This window comes from Crocodylus porosus, unplaced genomic scaffold, assembly GCF_001723895.1.
Source record: "Crocodylus porosus isolate Cpor-Errol unplaced genomic scaffold, CroPor_comp1, whole genome shotgun sequence".
NCBI classification, from domain to species: domain Eukaryota; kingdom Metazoa; phylum Chordata; order Crocodylia; family Crocodylidae; genus Crocodylus; species Crocodylus porosus.
In genome coordinates this window covers 3,498,605-3,520,095 of record NW_017728934.1, presented here as the reverse complement: position 1 = coordinate 3,520,095, position 21,491 = coordinate 3,498,605, and the positions used below count along the sequence as shown (strand labels likewise).

The window sequence follows — 21,491 nt, the reverse complement described above, 5'->3', positions numbered from 1 at the left end:
ATTTCAATGTACTCTCCTCCTGGGAAACTGCATACATAAAGGATTGGGATTCATTCACAAAAGTGCACTGATAAAAATTTTAAAGCCTTTTTACCTTTTTCCTTTTGAACGCTCCAGGGCTGCACAGTTTCAGATGGATCGCTGGATCCCATGTAATTTTTTGCCACAACCCTGAAGTAATACTCCCGGCCTGGGATGACTTTGGTGAGGGTAAACTTATTAGTGTAGATCAGGTCACCCACCACCTGCCAGTGGCCATTTCTGGAGTCACATTTTATGACCATATAGTAGAGGTTACTTTCCCGCTTCTCAGTTGGTGAGGGCTCCCATGTTATTGTAACTGTATTGGGGACATTCTCTTTCAACTGAATAGGACCAGGCGACTCTGGGATATCTGTAAGATGAAATCAAATATTGTCAGAGGAGTAGAGGAAAAAAGGTACAGAATTGTTATAATAACTCAATTGTAATCTCATAAAATCATTAGGGGCAGACATTCTAAAAACTGTGGCTAGATAAACTTCATTGGAAGGGAAGTAATTCTGATCTTTTCCTAAATATGCAGGCCCCACCACCTAACAAAGGAAAATTTGCCATTAACTAGATTGATGTTGGGTAACACAGCAATATTAAGACTCTTTCTCTTCTTATGGATAAACGTAGATTATGAGCATTGGTACAGATGTGTTTATATACACAGCTGTTTAAGGGTGGAATTAACTGGAGTATAATAATTATGATTGGACATTGCTATCTTGTTTTATTATTGACTGACATTCACAGTGCATGGGTAGGACAACAGGGTCTATTACCTGACCCTTCCATGGAACATGGCTTCATTTACATGGGTGCTGTGGGTCAGAACACAGCCTATAATTTAATAAATGTTTTTCAATAATCCATAGGCCTGCCCTAGATGATCCCGTGGTCTGAAGTGTCATGGAAGATTGTAGTCTTCTTCCTTGACTGTAGTTCTTAACTCCATCAAAACTTGCAGTGTTTGTTTTATTTAATACCTTCTCCCTTAGCATCTGTTCTACAGGTTACCTGTGACTTGGATCTGGAAGCTGAACGATTCTCGTTTCCCCAACTCATTTTGGAGCAAAATAGAGTAGATCCCACTGTCTGAAAATTCAGCTGCTGGAATCACCAGTTGAGTGTGGCCACGTTTGGTGGTTGTTATGGCCTTTTTGGGTAAGGAAAGCCCATCCTTTAGCCAAGTCACCTCAGGAGCTGGAGATGCCTATTAAACAGGAATAGTATATGCAAACAATCTGCTTTTTCCTTTGTATTTGCATTTGGTACACCTCCAGCTTCCTCACTTTAGCTCCCAGATATGCTGTTAGCCCTTTCTTGTTTCTCTGATTTTGTTGCCCCAAAGGCTATGGCCAACAAAAAGTATGTTGCCTTGATATGCTTCTGTACTACCAAATCAGACAGAAGACATTAGTTCAGAACAGATAGGTAAGCAAAATTATTTCTATTAAAGGCAACTTCTGTTTTTGGAGGGAAAAGGTGACTTCTATGCAGGGTCACTCCATTTTCCTCCTAGGACTTTCTCCGTAAGATGTCATTTTACAGTGACTTTCAGTCAATTAAACCTGGCGGCGGAGATCAGTGTAGAATTTACAAATTCCACCTTGAGATCAGCCCACAAGTTTGCTCCTTTCCTCACATAGGCTACAGAATAAATTGTTCAGGAAGTTCTTCCTAATGTCCTACCTAGATTTCCTCTACTGACATTTGAGGCGATTGCTATTGTTAAGCTCAGTGTCCCCAATCTTGTTAGAGAATGGTCTCTGGTTGTGCATGCTCAGCAGTGTTTGGCTCAGGAAGGCTCTAGAAAGTCTGAACTATTGAACTGTGACCTAGTTTTGAGGTCCAAGCATGCTCAGATTGGTAACTTGGTTTGGGTGGCAAGCCCATGAAACCTACCGAATTCATGGTGGAAATGGGCTGCACAGTGGCTCCTTGGGTTCCCTTGATTGGCAAAGGGGCCACACTGCTTGCCGTTCCTAATGAGCAGCAAGGTAAAAGCCCTAGTTTTAAATATGTTGCCATTTTTGCCACTTGCCGCTGATTGGCCAAGGGGCCCTGGCAGCCCCGGTGTCTGTTGCTGACAAGACAGGAGGCAAAAACAGCACCATATTTAAAACCACTGTTTTCACCTCTCCGCTGATCAGCAGTGAGCAGCGGGTGGTGGCAAGGCATGCAGGGACCTGCAAAAGGAGCCACCGCACAGGTGCGCACCCTGCTCCCGCCATCAATTTGGTTTTGCAGGGTCTCCCTTGCGCCCCTCCTCCATCAGTCGCTGCTCACTCCTGATCAGCGGGGAGGCCAAATTAAATATGGTGCTTTTTTTGCCTCCCATCTGGTCAGCAACAGACAGCAGGGCTGCCAGGGCCCCTTGGCCAATCAGCGGTGAACAGCAAAAACAGTGCTATATTTAAACCTATGGGTTTTACCTCCCCACCAATCAGGAGTGAGCAGCGAGCAGTGGAGCTGCTCTACCAATCAACAGTGTGGGGGTACACAGGAAAACCTCCAAAATTATAGGAGCTGCTGAGCAGCTCACTCCCATCGTGAATTCAGTGGGTTCCTACCTATGAAGTCAACATTACATTTACCTGGGTAATGCGTGTCGTGTGCACAGAAGCGTGCTGTGTGAAATGGCATGAGTGTCGTGTGCATGGACGTATGATTGGCTGTATGGATGACTGACAGGTATCAGTGGAGCGAGGCTTATAAAAAGGGGTTGCACCTCAAGCTGGGTGCAACCGTGTATGTGGGATGTGGCACTGCATGCAAGCAGATGTGTGCTGGTGTGGTCTGTCTGATGGCCATCGAAGGTTTGAACAAGGAACGCCTGCAGCTGGGACTCCAAGGAGGGAGTCTGAGAGCGTGAGCACAGATCAAATGCAGAGTGAGCAAGGGCTCAGAGCAGCCGATATCTCATCCGTGGGTCTGTGTCTGTGCCTGAACAGTCAGTGGATGTAAGGTGAGGGTCTGGGGAGGTAACGCTCTGCAGTGACTGTCCAAGGCTGTGATAGGTGCAGCTGCAGCAAGTGCCAACAGCAAGTCGGAGCTTGATATTGATGTCTAGCACCCTCTTTTGGGTGAGTACTGGTTTTGGAGTGCTATTCATGTACGTATACTGTGTTGCTGCAATTGATATTCGACTGTTGTTGAATTGTTGTCATTTGTTGAACATAGTTATTGTTATCATCCCTCCATGGGGGTTGGACTAGATGACCTGGGGGTTGGACTAGCTAGATGACCTCCTGAGGTCCCTTCCAACCCTAACTTTCTACGATCTTGTGTTGTTTCTTTGTTCTTAATTAAGTATATCAGGTCAGGTTACAGCCAGGCTGCAGGCTAACAACCTGATGAAAGTTGGGGCTCTACCCCTGTTCATTTATTGAGCAGTTTTGCTAAGCTGCCTCAATTAATCAGTTAATTAGCACCCTGCCTCAACGCTACTAGTCCTGGTACAAAATTCTGCCTTGCAAAAACCTAGGACTAGGAAGGTTTTAGACAGAAGAAGGAATCTCCCATGCCTTAGCCCAAATGGCTCTGACGTAGGGCACTTGTATAAGAAAGAGAAGGTGCAGGTTCGAGGCTCCCCCATCACCCACAGGAGTTTGAACACATCTCTCCTACCTCATCCAGATGTGATCTGACCCTAAATCTCTCTAATTTCTCACCTAGGTCCGCAAAGGTGTCCGATCCAATAGGCGTGCCCTGAGCATGGAAAGCATGTCTACCACACAGAAGCTACAGTTGTTTCACTCAAGAACTTAAACAGAGAAGGAGCTGCTGCCATGCACTTTCTACATAATAGTCAAAAAGTTAGTGCCCTTGTCTAGGAAGCAAAAAACTGTTCTACATCCTCTTCCACCTCTGGGAACTTGTCCATAACTGCCTGAGCCCATTCTCTGCACTTTCCACTGAAGCTGGAAACACTGTTCAGCCAAGAATCCAAGGCCGCTTGTACACGTGACAGGGATTTAGACCCCTAAATTGAAATGGTAGGTTTTTAATTTTGACTATTAAAAACCCAGCATTTCAGTTTGGTGACTTTTGTCACTGTTACAGTGAAAGGCCTAATTCTTTTTTTTGTTTTGCAGAGCCTGCCCACATTTCCCATGGCTGGGGAATAAGCTGCTGGCGGGCTGAGTGACCCCTGAGCTGCAGGAGGCCCCGGTCCTTTCTTCTGTGGTGGCAGTGCCCCCCCAGGGACACCTGGGTGGGCTGCTAGTGGGCAGGTGCTGCCCAAGGGGTACCATTACCATGAAGGGAAGGTCTGGGTCCCCCTGCATCTCAGGGCCTGCTGGCATCTCACCCCCAGCCACAGAAGAAGTGGGCAGACTCCCCGGGGGAAAAAAAAAGGATAGGGCCCCTCACTGCTTCTGTCTTAAGCCCGCCACTCCCATGGCGGGTGGGGAGGTGGGGAGCAGGGGGAGCTGTCAAAGGCTACAACATTACACATAGCTACTTTGCAAACTAAACTACACGTGTATGTGGTTTAGCTCGCAGCATAGCAAACTCATTTAAAACGTAAAAAAACCCTGCACGTGTACAGCGTGCCACTATTAAACCGCAAAAATGGCCAATTTTCATCACATGTACAAGTGCCCCAAAAATTAGGTGGCCAGAAGCAGCAAGAGAGCCTAACTATATTCTAGTGGTTATGGCACTCTCCCGATTTAGGCTGATTTAAGGTCTAGTCCCTGCCATCAGTATTATTTTTGTTTTTGTTTAAAGACTGTTTAATACAAAATGGGAAAGTAGTGCTAGGAACAAATCGAAGCACAGGTCTCCTTCCTCAAAGTTGAGTGTCAAAACGCTAGGCTACAGAGTTAGACGACCGCCGTTTTCTGGTCCTGTGACTCTTGCCTAACCAGGACTCTAGTTTCAGCAGGAATAGTGTAACATGCCCCTCTACTATTACATAGCTTTCTCATTAGGGCCATCTCCTGGGGACCAGAGTTATGGGTTTGAATCACCTTATACTGGAGAGGGCCTAGTAATGCACTCTCCTAAGCAAGTGCTCTAAATGCTATTCCAGGGTGACCTTTAAAGATGCCACCATATTTGCTGTGTAAACTCCTACACACAATTCACAAGATAAATCCAGAGATTTCAAATAGGAATCCATACTGGCTTCTATTCCACCCAACACAAAAAGCAACAACAAACTCCCCCTTGCCTGAAGAAAGGTGTTTGCACCTGGAAATTTGCAAAGAACAATTTTTTCCAACTATTTCGTTGCTCTAATAAAAAATACCACATTTACCCAAAGAACCTTGTCTGCCTATGTCCTTAGACCAACATGGATACAACCAGCAACCCTAAAACCATTGTCACTTGTTTTGATCTTTCTGAATTCTTTGCAACAGAATAATTTTTCTGTTATTTTCTGTAGTCAAGAAACTAGTGAAAGCTAAGAGTTGGCATGTTCCAAGGGGTGCCTTGAATCTAATGAAGGATAATTTTAGTCTTAAAAGGTTGAGAACCACTGCATTATGCTATCACATGAAAGGTGAGTGGCAGCACCACCATCACCAGGATCTTAGTCAATCAGGCACCTACCCTTGGATGAGGACAAGACACTCTGGATTCTGAGTAGATGGAGACTCCTAAAATGCAGCCAGGAGCCAGACCCCAGAGAGGAGCAGAATTTCAGCATTTCCTATTGGCTACCTCTAGGCATCTCCCCGATCTGTAAATAGATTTCTGTAAATCAGCCTTTAGTGACACTGACCTCTCTGCAGCTGACTGCGGGGCAGGGGTGGGGAGAAGGGTGGACTAGCTCCCCAACCCTTTATTTTTACTTTTTAACTGAATCACCCTCCTGGGATCAGACACTGAATTTTAAAGTGTTCTGAAGTCTAAGTTCAAGGTACTTAAGGAGCCATTTTGTATCCTGCCCAAATCAAATCTGTAGCTCTCACATAAAATGCAGCTAAATCCCATGACTCTTCTTATGTAGCTTGGTGAACCCACTCAGCAGGATATTTTCAAATCCCTACCTTCAGTCCTCTCAAGGGAAGCGACGGGGGGAAGAATGAAAAAAAGTTCTTGGTTCATACATGAAAATCTGAGACCATAGTGCAAGATAGTATACAAGGACCTCAGAGAACTGTACTTTACAAAAATGAATTTAACTTCATAGCTACCGTGTGACCAGACACCAACGTTTCCCTCCTTGTTTTACAAATGTAGATAAACCACAAGCCAGGTTTTATGAACTAGTTTTAGATTACTTGGCTCAAGACATGTAAAAAATTCACAGCAGATTCAGGAATAAATAGAATCTTATCTATATAGGTATATGTTACACCACAAAAATAGAGGGAAGACCTCTTAAAAATGTACTCAAAGACCTACTTCAAAGGGAATGTGCACTCGGATGAAGTTTCCAGCTTTTACAATCATAAAGCTTTTCACAGTGTCATCTATTAGGAATTTGGGCGTAACTGGAAGATAAAAATTATTGAACACAATTAAAAGCAATATCTTATTACAAGACAATAGACTGATTTGAACACACAAAAAATATCATGTCCAGTATTCTAAAGTTGCTTCTTACTTTTGGCCAGCTGCCGGGCTGACAAGTATGCAGCTATATGGTGTTAATGGAGCTTTTGCAATGTCTTAGCAATCATATTTCTGTATTTATTTATCACTGATCACCAAATGACAGAAACTATTGTAAAGATGTATTCACAAACCCGCATTTCAACAGAGTATCATAAAAGGGCAAATGAAGTAAATATTGTATTAAAACAATGGTCCAGGGGAATGGCAAAGGTTAATTGATTTCTAAAAAACCTGTTTGAAACAAAGTTTCCTTCAAGGCCCACTGTGTCTAAAGCCAGCAGACACACAGGTTGGGAAATTGAAGACATGTACCACACTTTTGCATAACATGAAATAAGGTGGCATTAGGTCACAGTGCCCAACTGCAGATCCCTTGAGATTTCTGGTTTTGGTGGACAGACCAAATTAGAAGATGGGTAAACAACCAAATTAAAATGTGTATATGTAATAGGCTAGTAAAACAAAAAAGTATGTTGATAGGACAGACCGTGGACAGCATGACAACCACAGGGAAACTAATCAACAGTATCTGGAGACGAAGAGTCATCAGAAGGGAGAAAAGAATGCAAAAGGAGGGATTTCAGAGCAGCAAAGGGTCCCTGAAGGGGGAACCCAAGACCACCACTGACAGGGGGCACACCACCAGCCTGTCCCACCCACCCAGTGGGGTGACTGCGCCAGGCTGCTGACATCTGACATTCAAGAAAGAGCCTCAGGATGAAACTTGTATATTGGCCAGATGTATGTACCTTCCCACTGTGACAACCCTAGTACTGGTAAATATAGAATTTGTTTGCCTTGCCAGCATTATTCTTATCTGCTATCACTGTGCATCAATACAATTTGCCTATTATCAAAGGGAAAGGTTGTGGTCAGTCTGAGGGGTTGGGTCCACCTGGAATAAGGTATCTGGATCATAAATCCAAAGTCAACAATATTCAGTGGCCTTGAATCATAATGAGCCTCTAAAATAACCCCACCGCTAAATTTCTACTTAAGCCAGCCAATAAATAAATTGCCAGTGTGCTGGATAGGAGCAAAATGATCTGTGTCAACTCCGTGCAGTCTAGGATAGCATCTAAACCAGGCTTCTGTGTCTCAGTGACACAGTGAGAGTGACGTTCCATTCTTTCCTTGGGAAGTCATAGAGATTTAGGTCTGAATCACCTCTGGATGAGGTAGGACTAGAACCTAGGACCTCCAGCTTCCCAGGTGAATGGAGGAAAAGAAAAGACCGTCTCACTCATATTTTGTTGCCAGTCTACATGGCTTCTTAGGTGTCTATGCACACAGTACTGACCACCTAAAGACAATACATCCAGTTGAGTAAGTGAAAAAAAAGGCCACCTAGTCAACCAGGAAAATATATATTGCCATCCTGAATGGCTTCTGTCAACACAAGTCTCCAATAGTCGACCCACCTGTAGACAGAGAACCCATGATTTTAACTGTGTGATCTGCACCTGTGGGTTTATCACATACATGGCAGTGGAAGCGTGGTTTATCTTACCAATAGGCGGCATGGCTTGGATACCAGTGTCCAGTGCTACAGCCTCACCAGTGCCCCCATCATTGACAGCCCTCACCCGTAAAAAGTACATTTCTTTGGGTTCCAGGCCTTTCACTGTATACGTTGTCATCCTTAGGGGCTGAGTGTTACACTGGGTCCACTTGAGGTTGTTAGACGATCGCATCTCTACTATATAGCCCTTAACTTCACCCCCATCCTCTGGTTTGGGTTTTGTCCATGCCAACGCAATGCTGGTGTAATCAGCATTGGTCACCTTAAGGTCCCTCACGTGACCTGGAGGATCTAGAAAGGGAAAGTTTATTTAGAGCCTGGTGGCCTAGGATTCCTGCCTCCAGTCCTCATTCAGTACATAGAGTCATCCATTTCAGCATTCTTGCAGCACACTAGCTAGCTATCCTACTATGCTCCATGCAGCATACTGAAATTCCATCCTCATTCCTCTGAAATGTATTGGGAATCCTGCTCCTGCCTAGCACACAACATCCTAGAAATGTTGTCTTCTTCCCCTTTGCAGCACACAGAAATCCCACTCCCAGGGTATACAAGACTCCCCACACGTAGAATAGGGGAGTCTGACCCTCCTTTTCCTGCAGCCCACTGGGGATTTTGCCCCATATCTGCCTACCCAACACCAAGAAAGTCCTTCCCCATCCCTCTCTAATACAAACAGTGAATTCTTGATCTTTGAATATTCTTCAAGCATTTAAGTTCACCAAGCATACACTGTAAAGCACCTGACAAGCACTGCCACACAGATTGATACAATTCCCCAGACTTAACATCTCAGCCTGCCACCCCACTGTCTGCCTCCCACTGCTGAATGGACAAATGGGCAACTTACCCATGGGATCTTGAGCAAAGACAGATTCTGATGGTGCGCTGGCCTCGCCAGTACCAGCAGCATTGATGGCAGTCACGCGGAATTCATACTGCAGTCCTTCCTTCAGGTCAGTCACTTTCCACTTCCTCTCTGTGGAAGAAAAAGATCAGATACTTAAAATTCTGGCTCAGTACCCACAGAAGGATTCACTTGGACAATGTTCCTGTACTTGTTCCTGTACAATGTTCACTTGTTCACTCTACATCCTGGGCTACCCTTCAGCCTAAAAGGAACATATGTCTTCTTCTAAGTGCTCTCTCTGTTCATTCCATCCTCCTTTCACCAGTGCACACATATTTTCAGGTCTTTCTTATTATACGTTCACCTTCTTTTCAGCTCAAAAGCCATTTGAGCGCTAATGAGGAAGTCCGGTAAAGAGTAAAAACTCTAGTGATGACCCTGAATTCTTATACAGGAGATAAGACGACCTTGTCTGCATCCGAGAGATAACTGACAATAGACAAACACATCTTGGAGCCCTTAGAGTCATTAGTTCTGCCTACCTGCCTTCCTTGCGTCAATAAAGGCACAGACAGAAGTGACAACTTTTGCCCAATCTGACCACCGAAAGCGATCTATAGCCATGACCAACATGAGTGCATGTCTGCAGACCACTTAAAAAATGGCCAGTCAGATGAAAATCTGGAGATGAAGACATTTCAAACCATGGCATCTTCTGTAACTTGTGTCTGCCTGCCTGCTAGCCTCTGAGATGTTTTCAGAATGGGAGGGAGGAAAGGGATCAGAGGGAGTTCAGTCTGGGGGGTTTTCAGGCCCTGCTGGAGGGTGGGGTGGGTGTATTGGAGCCCCTGTCTGGGGTAAGAGTGCTCTATTTCACCCACCCACCATCCAGAGCTGACTGGGTAACCCCTAAAATGAGCTCCCTGTGCTCTCTTTCTCCCCGCCCATTCTGAAAACAGGGACAGGCTGGAAGAGAGGAGCAGCCATTGCTGGTAGCTAGCAGCCAGATTTCACTCCCCCTGGAACCAACCAACAATGAACTTCTGTTTGGCTGGTGGGGAGGAGATCATTGCAACTTAAAACGCTTCCTGAAAAGTGCTCTCAGTTACAGCGGGAAGCTACACTTCTGTCTGCACCCTAAATTCCCACCTTCCCCATTCCCAGCATGATTAGCAAAGACAGAACTTCCACATCAGAAGTGAAAGGTGCCTGATTGCTTATCCAGGAAGCTGAAGTGCCCAACTTACCCATAGAAAAGCTGCAGGCTAGACAACAGCCATGAAAGATCCCCCCTTTTTCACCAACAATATATTTATTCACAAACTTGGAAGGATCCCCAACACCCTCCCACACCTCCTCCTGGGGTTAGAAGAGAATTCCAGCTCCATGACTTATTCATTCTCTTGACTCTGAAGAGAAACCCAAATGGCCCAGCAGAACCAGTTATGAGGGCATGTTTAGTACTACAGACACTTAGGGTACTTCCTTTCTAGTGTCCAGGTTTGGGCTATACGGCATTTTTGGTCATCTTAGTGCCAAAAATGCCTCTTTTGCTCAGGTTGGAATTCTGATTTTGGGCACATAGGTCTGTGTATGTGGATAGCTATGTCTGAACATAGGTCGCATGAATTGGGCATACACAGTACTAACTGGAGCCTGTATGGATGCCCATGGGCAGATCCAGGATTGCGGTGAGAAGGGTATGGCCACTGCAGTCCTGGATGACAGCAAATTCTCTGAGCTCACCAGCATGTTAATGGAGCTCCTGCTACAGCTCTGCATGGTCCATGAGCTCTCTGAGCTCACCAGCTGACTGGTGGTGACCTTGGCCAGAGCCCTGCTTTCACACAATATGGAGCCAAGGGGGTGAGCACCACTGCCTTTCACATCCCACCTGATCAGCACCTCGTAGCACAGGCAGAGCTCTGGCATAAGCTGCACTGACATGCTGGTGAGTGCACTGCATGTGCCGCATAGCTAAAAGGGGGTCTGGCCATACCACCACCATTGCCCCTGTGGATGCATACTGACCTTAGATGCCCAAAAATGAAGTTTAACTGAAACCCATGACTACCAAACTTAGAGGCAGAAATGGAAAAGGGCTATCTATGCATATGTCCATTCCCTACTTCCATCCCAATGACTCCCAGGAAAATGAGGGGTCTATCTTTTTCTCCCCATAGTTCAGTAACTAGACTATTCCTCTGGAAGGTGGAGTCTGGATTTTAGCCCTCCCTCACCCACAGGCTTGAATCTTGATTCTTCTGACCTCCCAGCAAGGCATTTTAACAACCTCACCACAAACCACTCAATTAGAAAGGGATGCTTCAGCGCTCATTTTGAAGTTCAGCTGTTAACATTGTCATGGAGTAAAAAAGTCAATGGAGGATAGTATGGGTGGAAGTTTCTGTTCTACCAGGGAGAAAATTTCAGGCTAGAACTAAAGTCCCCCTCCCTGCCAAGCCAATACAGCCACACAGCTTCTGGCATACTCCTTTCTTTCTGGCCCCACATTCCCCCTTCTTGGGGGGTCCCAGGGAGCCAACTTCAAAAAAGCCACCAGAGAAGAAACTAGAAAATGGCTAATCTGTAATGTATTCCTTAGAGCGCTGTGCGATAGGAGGGCTCTTGCACTGTTTCCAGTTCATGTCCCATGTGTAGTCCAGTCATCCCTGTGCACAGGGTTACACATCCAGGAACAGAATTGCAATGTCTGTGTAAGTGGGGCACATAGGTGAGCAAATCTGGACACTTACATGACCAGGAAAGAATCACCCTAAGGCCACATCCTATTCCCACTATTAGGAGCCTAATTATCCTGTTCCACCCTACTCAAGTCCCTTAAAAAGTGTTAACAAGTGCCTACTTTTGTAATACACCACCATCCCACATTTCAGACTCAGTCACAGAAAGCAGTGAGCAGGAAGAGGAACCATCCATCGTTTGCATTAATGGTTGTTCAGGGATTCAAGCAGGGTGGAAAGGGATCACGCTTAGGCACCAAAGTCCACTGAAGTGTTTAATAGCTGGAATAGGATCTGGCCTCTAGCAACCAGAAAGAGTTCACTGATTCATGCCCCTACACAGAGGTCACTGAACATGTCTCGATAGTAACATTTGTTGGCCACCAGTCCACAGCAAATAATAGGTCAAAATGGAATTATCCATTAACCCATCTAGTCTTCTTGCCTTTCTGGAGCTTGTTTCAAGCTCTGAGGTGCTTACCTGTGATTGGCTGATCAGTGACAGGTACCCAGGTGCTACTGCCCTTCTTACGTTTCTCAACAACGTATCCCAGGATTCGGGAATTTCCTGTTTTGTCAGGCACTGCCCAAGACAGTTTGATGGCCTCTTTGCTGGTCTCTACAATCTTAGGAGGAGCAGGGGGGCCAGGGAAAACTAAAGAAAAATCAGTGCTTCATTATTAACAGGTATTTCTGCTCATTCACAAGACAATAAAGTTCTGAGAGCTAGCTTTTTCCATGATTTGCTAAATATATCCTGATGGGGTAATTTTGGAAGGTATGAGTAATATCTAAGACTCAGTCTCTTATTCCCTGGGACAGCCAGGAGCTGGGAGCACAGAAGAAGAAACTCATCCAGGGTCCTGAAGTTGGCTGTTTCATGAGCAGCCCCCTACTGCTAATGCTGGGCGATGCTCTTACAGAGAAGGAAAGACAAAATTTTCCTGAGGGAAATCGAGGAAAACTGATAGAATCCCACTTCTTTCCCTGAATATAAGAAACAGTGCTGGAGGGAGAGTAAAACTATCAGCAATTAATGCAAAAATTGTTTTAAAATATCTTAGCACAAAATGAGATTTGAAAAGGGTGAAGAAAGGCAGGAGGGAAAGAAGATTGCAGGGATGGATGTGAAGAAAAAAGGGGGAAAAAGAATGAGATCTTCTCTCTGATTTTTTCTTCATGTTTTATTCACAAGATACCTTAAATATTTGGTTTAGAGGGAGCTCCTACAGCAGAACTGACTGAGCTGTGATCTGAGAATTGTTTTGAATAAAGATGAAGCCATTGAATGTCCTTTTGGGAGACTCATTTGCCTAAGACAGCATTTCCCAAACTGTGCAACTTGCCCCCGGAGGGTGGAGGGAGGCTGTAACTCATGGTAGCAACTGGTGGCATCCCCCCTACTTCAGCAGCGATTGCACCCCCTGATCTTCAGCTGCTGTTACCACCACTATTACTGCTGCTGCTTTTCCAGCTGCTGATTCCCTTCACCAGGGATTGCGATTGCCACAGCAAGGGGAATCAGTGGCAAGGAAATTGGTGGATGGAGTAAGGAGGTGTGAGAGAACCGTGGCAAGGAAAGCAGAGGCTAAAGTAAGGTGGTTGGGAGCGGGGCACAAGAGGCCTGACTTGCAAGGTTTGGGAAAGACTGGCCGAAAGCATAAATAAGATAAAGACCTACTGGGTTCTCTTTGCAGTAAGCTGCGGAAATGTTTTTGGCTTTGGTCCACACATGAATCCCGTGGTGGACCCTGCTTTGAGATTCAGGTTGGAATGCTTCCCAAAGCTCAAAACAGATCTTATTCAGAATCATCCGGATTTACAAGAAACTCAGTTTTCATAAGAAATCATAATGTCAGTAATGCAGCCAATCTTGCAACCTTTCTTTTCAACCTGAGCTAAGCTTTTTGGCTTTTTCTTTTTGGCTTTCATAGCAAAAGTCTCCCTTGGCCATAGCATGCATTTACATAAAGCTCTTTCTCTTACCTTTGGTTGCAGCCATCACCTCGCCTGACTCTAATGGCTCGCTGGTCCCCTCAGCATTTATCGCTCGCACCCGAAAGCAGTAGCTTTTGTCATGTTCCACTTTGTTGGCAGTAAAAGTGGTGCTGCTCCCATCTGCTTCTCCTACTGTCAGCCAGGTTTGTCTGCCCACTTGCTGTCTCTCAATGGCGTAGCTGAGCACTGGTTTGCCCCCATCGTCTTTTGGGGGCTTCCACTTGATGGTGATGCCAGTTATGGAACTATCTACCACTTCTATAGGGCCCATCGGTGGTTGTGGCCTGTCTGAAAGGAGAAATAAAACTGAAAATGCAAGTTGGCTAAGGAATTATTCTAAAGGTAAGCTAATGAAGGAGCAAAGTCAGAGCTGGTAAATCTGCAGCCATATCAATCCAATGATCGTTTGAGCCAGCAAGGCACCAAGCAAGCCCTGGAGCTGCCAAGTGACATCAAGTCCTGTTAAAGTTAGTGAGAGCTGAAGGCCTTCAGTCCTGCTCAGAACTGGGAATGTTGTACCTCACTGTCTTTCTCTTTATTAGGAGAAAACCAAACCCAGCCAGCTTTCAGATACTTTTGAAAGCATCTTTCTGTACAAGCATCAGTGAAAGAAGGGCCCTTTTCCTCTCCTTCCGAGTATGCAACTGCTCTCAATTAGGCTCTTTCTGGTGATTCTTTCAAGAGATCCCAACAGTGATTTACAAGGTCTTCTTTCTAAGCCTTGTAACAAAGTGGTGGATGAATATCATGAGGCTCTCACCTGTTACTACCAGCTTTAGGTTGACCTCCAAGGCTCCACTCCCATTGCTGAGCTTCACTTTGTAATCCCCACAGTCCTTCCTGTTAGTGCTAGAAATAGAAAGCCGAGTGAAGTTATCAGTTTTGTCAGTGTGGATCCTGGCATCATCCAGGAGCTCACACCCATCCTTTAACCATGTTGCTTTGACTGGTTTCCGGCCTTCAAAAGGGATCTTGACCACAGCACTCTGCCCTGCCTTGATCACTAGAGGATCCTTCATCAGTTTTTCCTGAAGATCCTTGTCAACATTTGGGGGATCTAAACATAAAAAAAAAAAAAATCATTAATAAATGCAGTTCAAAGAGGAAATCTAACCAATAGAGTTGGAATGCTCTGTACTAATTGCTGGTGATGAATTTAAATATTATTTGACAGGGCATTTGGGAGTCTGAGAGCAATACAATTCGCAGGAGATCATGATGGTACAAGTGGTGCTCAGAAACTCTCAGCATTTGAACCTTTGTGTTCAGTTGCATATTTACCATATGTTATACATGCATGTGTACGCCGGGGTAATTTCCAGAGATCAGTAAAGTCCTCAAAATAGTGCTTCAGTGATGCTTATGCTGACTGCATAACTTCATATGCAGTAGAATTAAACACTCACGAGAAAAAACTAACACTAGTTTTAGATCAAATTTAAGCATTTCCAGCTGATCAAAATCTTTGAGCTAACAACACAGCTCATTCAGAGAGGTGTATATTACAGACATGTTGACTTAAGTGCAAAGTTTTTTTCCAGTTCTGCCAAGCGCTCTTGGTTATAAAATTGTGCACTTTGCAACATATACCTACCATCAGCCAGTGTCCATCCACTGCTTTTTCCTCACACAACAGGAGGGGCTGCACAGTTAACATTTGGACTGAAGTTTAGGAAATGCACTATCTCCTCCATGAATTAAGAAACAAACCCATGTGGTGAGTCAGTTCTTTAACCACAAGACCATCCAATGTATTGCTTTTCATGCTTTAGGGTTTCTACTCGTCACCTGTAAGGGTCAAGAAGAACCATCTTCCTGCCTTCCCTTCACCCACCAGCTTAAATACATATTTTAGTTTTTATTAATAAAAGCATTACTTGCAAGTATAGAAGTAAACTCAGTATCCCATGTGGTGCCTTCCAGTCCTATGTTCTTATTTTAAGCACATACTGGCATTGCACTTCATTAAGAATGGAGTAAACACAATCCACGTTTAACATTACAGTACAGCCTCATAACAACTCTTGTATCTAACAAAACTCCACTTTTAAAAATCCCATTATGATGATGCAAAAAATTGTCTAAGCTTATTACGTCAAACACCCTCTTTTAATGAACATGTGTCCCGGTCCCATTGGGTTTCAATATGATGAGGCTGCATTGTATTTTTTCTGGGCAATGAAGCAGTTTGACAAACTTGCCTTCAACAAAAACTTTAGCTTCAGTTTTGATGCCTTCAGCTTCAAACCTATACGTTCCAGCATGAACATCATCCACTTTGTCTATGATTAGTCTGTGGTTTGGGCCTTCCTTTTTGAAAGAGACTCCATCCATGCCTGTTAGCTACAATGTAAAGGACAAGAATATGTTATTTCCTTGAAGGAACTATCAAACACTTTGACAGGAAAAATGCCAGATGGGAACTTCTTTACTGTTATAGCTACACAGCACTGATAAATCCATGAAGACCAGACACAAGAACTAGTTAGGAAATGATTTTTTTCCCCCATGAAAAAATCCACAAATGCAAAGTGCTTAATTAAAAACCTGAAAATCCAACTTTTTGATAAAAATGGAATTTTGTTGCAAAAAATGTCTATATTCTGTTGAAACGTGCCCCCCAGATCAATCCAGACCACATCACCACTGGACCTAATAGCAAGGAGTACCACATCCAAGGTTCATTCACCAGCAACTCCATCTCCTTACAATGTCCCTCTTCTGTCTACATCAGATGAACAGGGCAATTTGTACATGTAAGAATGAACAAATACCAATCTGACATCAGCCACAGAAAGACATTAGAGTCTGTGGCAGAACAGTTCAACCTTCCTGGGCTCTGGCAAAACAAAAATTAAAACCTGGTTTGAACAAGAAACTGCAGAACAAGAAATCATTCACAAACTAGACTGTTTGGTATAATTTAAACCATGACCATGGATTCTTAGCTCATTACCTGGATTAGCATTTGTAACATACTTTGTTCCTATGGGTTTACTGCTTGTTTGTTTCTCTATCCTAGCAGTCCCCCCTCTTTTGTCTTTTGTATTCCGATTGCTCTCTCCTTACACTCTGCTTTCTACACCGCCCTTCACTTTCACGGCATCTGATGAAGTGAACTTTGGTTCACAAAAGCTGGTGTTCTTATATATAATTTTATTTAGTTTGTCTAGAACGGTGCATATCTACCCTGCCTTCTGGCTGACTTCAGACTAACACAACTAACTACCTTTCTATTCATCTGAAGTGTCATTACTCATCAAAAAATGCAAGTGGGAAATTTTGGGCCAGTTCTTATAAGGTGCTCACAAAAACCCTTCTAACACTTTCTTTGCCATCAGAACAAATATTATGGTAGCCTTAGTCTGCCAGCAATCACTTCTCTGGTTAGCTAAGCAGTACATCAAATCTAGCACCAAAATGCACTTGAATCTCAACATTTCAAACTGTTGAAAGATCAAGCACAGACCAAAAGATTAACAAAGCATGCAAGAAGATGTTTGCTTTGTTGACTGGATTTAGTATATAGGAAAACAGTTCATGTGCCAAATTAAACTGATCATCACAGGCTAGACTCTATTCTACCTATTAGCTTCCTACATGCAATTGTATTCCACCTTGCTCAAACCCCTGAAAAACTGCTAAAATAAAAAGTAGATCGGTCCTACCCTTCCTCACTGCAGTTTTGTGCCTCAGTCTTAAGGGTCAGATGGCACTGAGTTGCACAAGTGCAATTATGGATGTTCAGGGACTCGAGCAAGTTGTGGGGGGGGAATCACACTTAGGTGCATAAGTCCATTCAGATGCACAGTAGGTGAAATACAATCTGGCCCTACGTCTGTGCCTGTTTTACTTATAATAGCAAGTAGCAGAAAAAAACTGGGCATTTCAAAGAGATCAGTGACTGTCTAGAGTTTATCATCTGTGCCTTGTACTCTCAATTCCACTTCAGCTGGTTATTACACTCCAGAAACAGCCTATATCTTGGTCAGTATTGCTTATTATTTATTGATTATTTAACTGGTGGTACTACATATATGCTCTGATGGACTGGTATATGACCACTAATAGACTGACGCAAAGTCCATTCAAGTCAAAGAGAGTTTTTCTGTTGACCTTGATGGAATTCGGATCAGGCTCTAAACCAGGAATAATATCTCTGAGACCTCTTTCTCCTGGCCAAAGCTACAGCTAAAAACCTTGTCAGTAAATGGATCACCTTTCTTCTGAACTCCTGCAGTCTTAGCCTCCGTCTCCTTGCAACCTGAATTATTCTCCTGCCTTGTATTCAGACATTGCATCAGATTTGTGTGGTCTTAGCATGTGCTGAGCATTGATTCAAAGGATTTTCAATGCTCAAGGTAAGGAAAAAGAAAAAGAAAACTCATAGCAGCCTCTTAGTGCCAGTGAGAGTGCAAATGGTCCTGCTTTGAGAGCACAGAGGAATCCTATCCACATCCTACTAGGAAGCTTGATGCAAACAGCTTCTTGTATAATTGCACTGAGGCTGCGCTGAATGGCCAGGCAGGCTAGTTTAGTGCCTCTTCTTATTGTGGAAAATGAGGGATCATTTCAAGAGACCCCACTGCAGAGAGGCAGGGCAGAATGACAAAAGATTGTGCCATAATATTTCATGACAATTGTAGCTTGCAAATTAAAGAAATCTTCCATCCTTGAGGAAATGATGAGCTACTGAACAAATACCTTGAATCCATCTTTAAACCAAGTCCCTTCCATCTGCTCATTATTGAGACTGCAACACAGTTCAGCTGGCTTCCTTTTCAAGGCATGCACATCTGATAATCGTTTGTTGAAATGGCAACGTGGTTCTAAACATACAGGAAAGAAAGTTAAAAAAAAAACCCACACTAGAAATGTGCAGACCTTTTGCTGCATAAGAGAACAAACTGGCGGAGAAACATCTCAACACAAAATACACAGGCAGGTGGAGGGAAGAGGCACCTGCCTAAACAAAAATGCATCATAATGCTGACTGTGTAATAATCCCAAAACACTGAGTGAGATCCTCAGCCAGTCTAAATCATTATTGACTTAAATAGAGTCAAGCTGATAGATTTCAACTGAGGATCTGGAATAATCTAGTTAATTGAATGGATGACTAAATACATTAACAGATGCTTTGTTTTCAAGTGTACTACAGTGAGTGTGTAAATTTACCCTAATCCTTCCTTTCTATAAAAAGAATCATCTCCAAACAGAGATATCTAGCATTTTAAATCTCACACTTACTAACTTAACTAGCCTTTATTTGCATGAGTAGCCGCCTTGACTTCAGTGGCACTAGTTAGATAAGGGCCACTCACATAAATAAGACCTCTGAAGATTATATTTTAATAAAATGCAACAAAAACATTGCATGAAATGTTTCTTAGGACTGCTGAAAATTGAGATGTTTGCATTAAGTAATTATAGAAAAAATAAAGGAAAAAAGATCCAATTTAAATTACTGAGAGATGTCAAAGAACTATAGACATGATGCATGAAAATACATGGGAACTAATATATTTCCTAAGCAAGGCCAATTTGAGTCTGTTAGAGCTGGGGTTAGAAAGGGGTCCCAGATAAATGACTACAAAATAAATACAACAACTGTCATTAATATAGGTCTATTGTCTAGGCAGGATCTCAGTGCACTCTAAGGCCCCATCTACATGTTACATTTATTCCGCAATTAACATGTTATGAATGTAGAACATTGTTATGGCTGATTTGTTTGGCACCTTAAATTGACGACATGGTAGGGCCAGATCCAGATCTAATTGTCAGCCTTAGCCTCAGATTGCGCTGGGGATGGCTCAAGACCCCAGTGTGGTCCCAGGGCTGGAGCCAACAGTCAGTTGATTGCCAGCCCTGGCCCTAGAGCTGCAGACACCCAGCTTTCTACTTGCTGGTGCCAGGAAAGCACAAGGTCACAATCCTGGATTCCCCCAGTACTGGCAAGTAGAAAGGGCCCAATTTGGATCTGATCCCCTATCACAAAATCACCCTTTCTCCCATGCATGTGTGGCATGGCAGAAGGTATGATTGTTGGGATCAGGGATCAGAACTCATCATACCTTTAAATGCTAGGGCCCTTATAGACATTCTTCCCACCTTCCTGGGAGTTGATCAAATTATGCCCATTTCAAGATGTAGGAAATGAAACACAAATATATTAGCACCAAAATTTTCAAAAGTCTCCTCTTCTAGCCCCATCAAGTTCAGCTAGAAATGGAGTTTTGAATTAATTGGACCTGGACCTGAGTAAGTTCTCACCCCTTCTAAATGACAAGTGACTTGGCTTAAGATCACAGAGGAAATCTGTGGCAGCCAGGAATAGCATGTAGGACATACAAACACTCACTCCTGGATCTGAACCACAAGTCTACCCATCCTCTCCAAAGTATTGGGAGCATAAATAGTAGGAATATAAAACAGAGCAAAAACAAGTAATCTATCAATAAAAAATTAAATACCTCTCACATCATCTTGGGGAAAACGTCCTTCTCTTCCTTTCCTGTCTCTACTCCCCAAGTTTTCATCTGCACTCAGTCCACTGGCATCAAGGCCGTACACCTGTCTTCTTCGGTCTCCAGAAAAGGCTCCACTGTGAAGGCCTGACATTGGCTCATAACCCTGCCAGCCTTCATCAGGAACTCCTGACTTCCTCCCATCAGTCACTTCATTAAATAATCTACCCCCTGCATCAACATGTGTCCCACTAAAAGCAGAATCCCTCTCGTAAGAAGAACCTGAGCCTCCTAAACCACTATTTCCACCTTTGGCACCAGCTACCCCTAAGAAAGTATCTCTGCCATCAAATGAGTCCATGCCTCCAGCTCCTCTGAATTCACTCCCAGGTCCTACTCCACCAAGCCCAGAACCTCTGCCATGCAAGGAATCCAATCCACTGGCACCACCCATGCCAGCACCAGCACCACCTACCGCAGAACCTCTGCTATCAAGAGTTCCCATGCCCCAATCACCACTTAAACCCTCTTGTGTAAGAGCGTTGGTGCTACCTAACATGTCATCTTTGCCATAGACAGAACCCAACCCTCCAGCACCTCCTGATCTACCATCAGCACCACCTCTACCACCCTGTCCAGGGACAGCACCCAGATTGCCTGCACCTCCTAACCCGTCACCAGCACTACCACGAGCTCTACGTAGCATAGCATCCCTTCCAGAGAGAGACTCCAATCCCTGCGCATCACTCAGACCAGCCCCAGCCCCAGCCCCTTTCAATATGGCATCCTTGTTACGGAGCAAACCCAGCGCTTCCTCACCTCCTAATCCTGCACCAGCCCCAGATGCAGTTAACACAGCATCCTTGTCAGCCAAAGGACCCTTACCTGCTGCAGTTCTTACTCCACCCACACCAGCACCAACTCCACCTAGCACAGCACCCCTGCCATCAAGAGTGCCCAGTCCCCTTGAATCCCCCATACCAACACCAGGTCCAACTAATATGCCAGCCTGGCCATAAAGGGACCCTGTCCCCTCTGGACCACCAACACCACCACCACCAGCATTCTCACCAGTTCCACTTAGCGCAGAGGCCATGCCAGTATGTGACCCTATTTTCCCAGCACCACCAGTATGAGCCCCTGTTCTGCCTGACATACCATCCTGGGCATAGAGAGACCCCATGCCTCCTGCAACACCTCCATCAGTTCCAGTGGCCCCCAGCACACCATCCTTACCATAGAGAGACCCCACCCCCCCTGCACCTGCACCACCAGCACCGGCTACATCCAGTACATCACTCTTA

At 44.3% G+C, this 21,491-nt stretch overlaps 1 protein-coding gene across 3 annotated transcripts in view; it reads right to left on the bottom strand.

Annotated features, from left to right (window-relative positions):
* IGFN1 (immunoglobulin-like and fibronectin type III domain containing 1) overlaps positions 1–21,491 on the bottom strand; it is a 61,199-nt gene that overhangs the window by 6,691 nt on the left and 33,017 nt on the right. For all 3 annotated transcript variants that reach the window (XM_019546318.1, XM_019546319.1, XM_019546320.1), the window contains 11 exons: positions 20,194–21,384; positions 18,422–18,546; positions 15,919–16,060; positions 14,478–14,774; positions 13,706–14,005; positions 12,201–12,374; positions 8,976–9,104; positions 8,114–8,416; positions 6,391–6,479; positions 1,048–1,243; positions 95–394 (listed from right to left, as the gene is read on the bottom strand). In XM_019546318.1, coding sequence (XP_019401863.1) covers positions 95–394; positions 1,048–1,243; positions 6,391–6,479; positions 8,114–8,416; positions 8,976–9,104; positions 12,201–12,374; positions 13,706–14,005; positions 14,478–14,774; positions 15,919–16,060; positions 18,422–18,546; positions 20,194–21,384 — 3,246 coding nt within the window. The remainder of the gene's footprint in view (positions 1–94; positions 395–1,047; positions 1,244–6,390; positions 6,480–8,113; positions 8,417–8,975; positions 9,105–12,200; positions 12,375–13,705; positions 14,006–14,477; positions 14,775–15,918; positions 16,061–18,421; positions 18,547–20,193; positions 21,385–21,491) is intronic.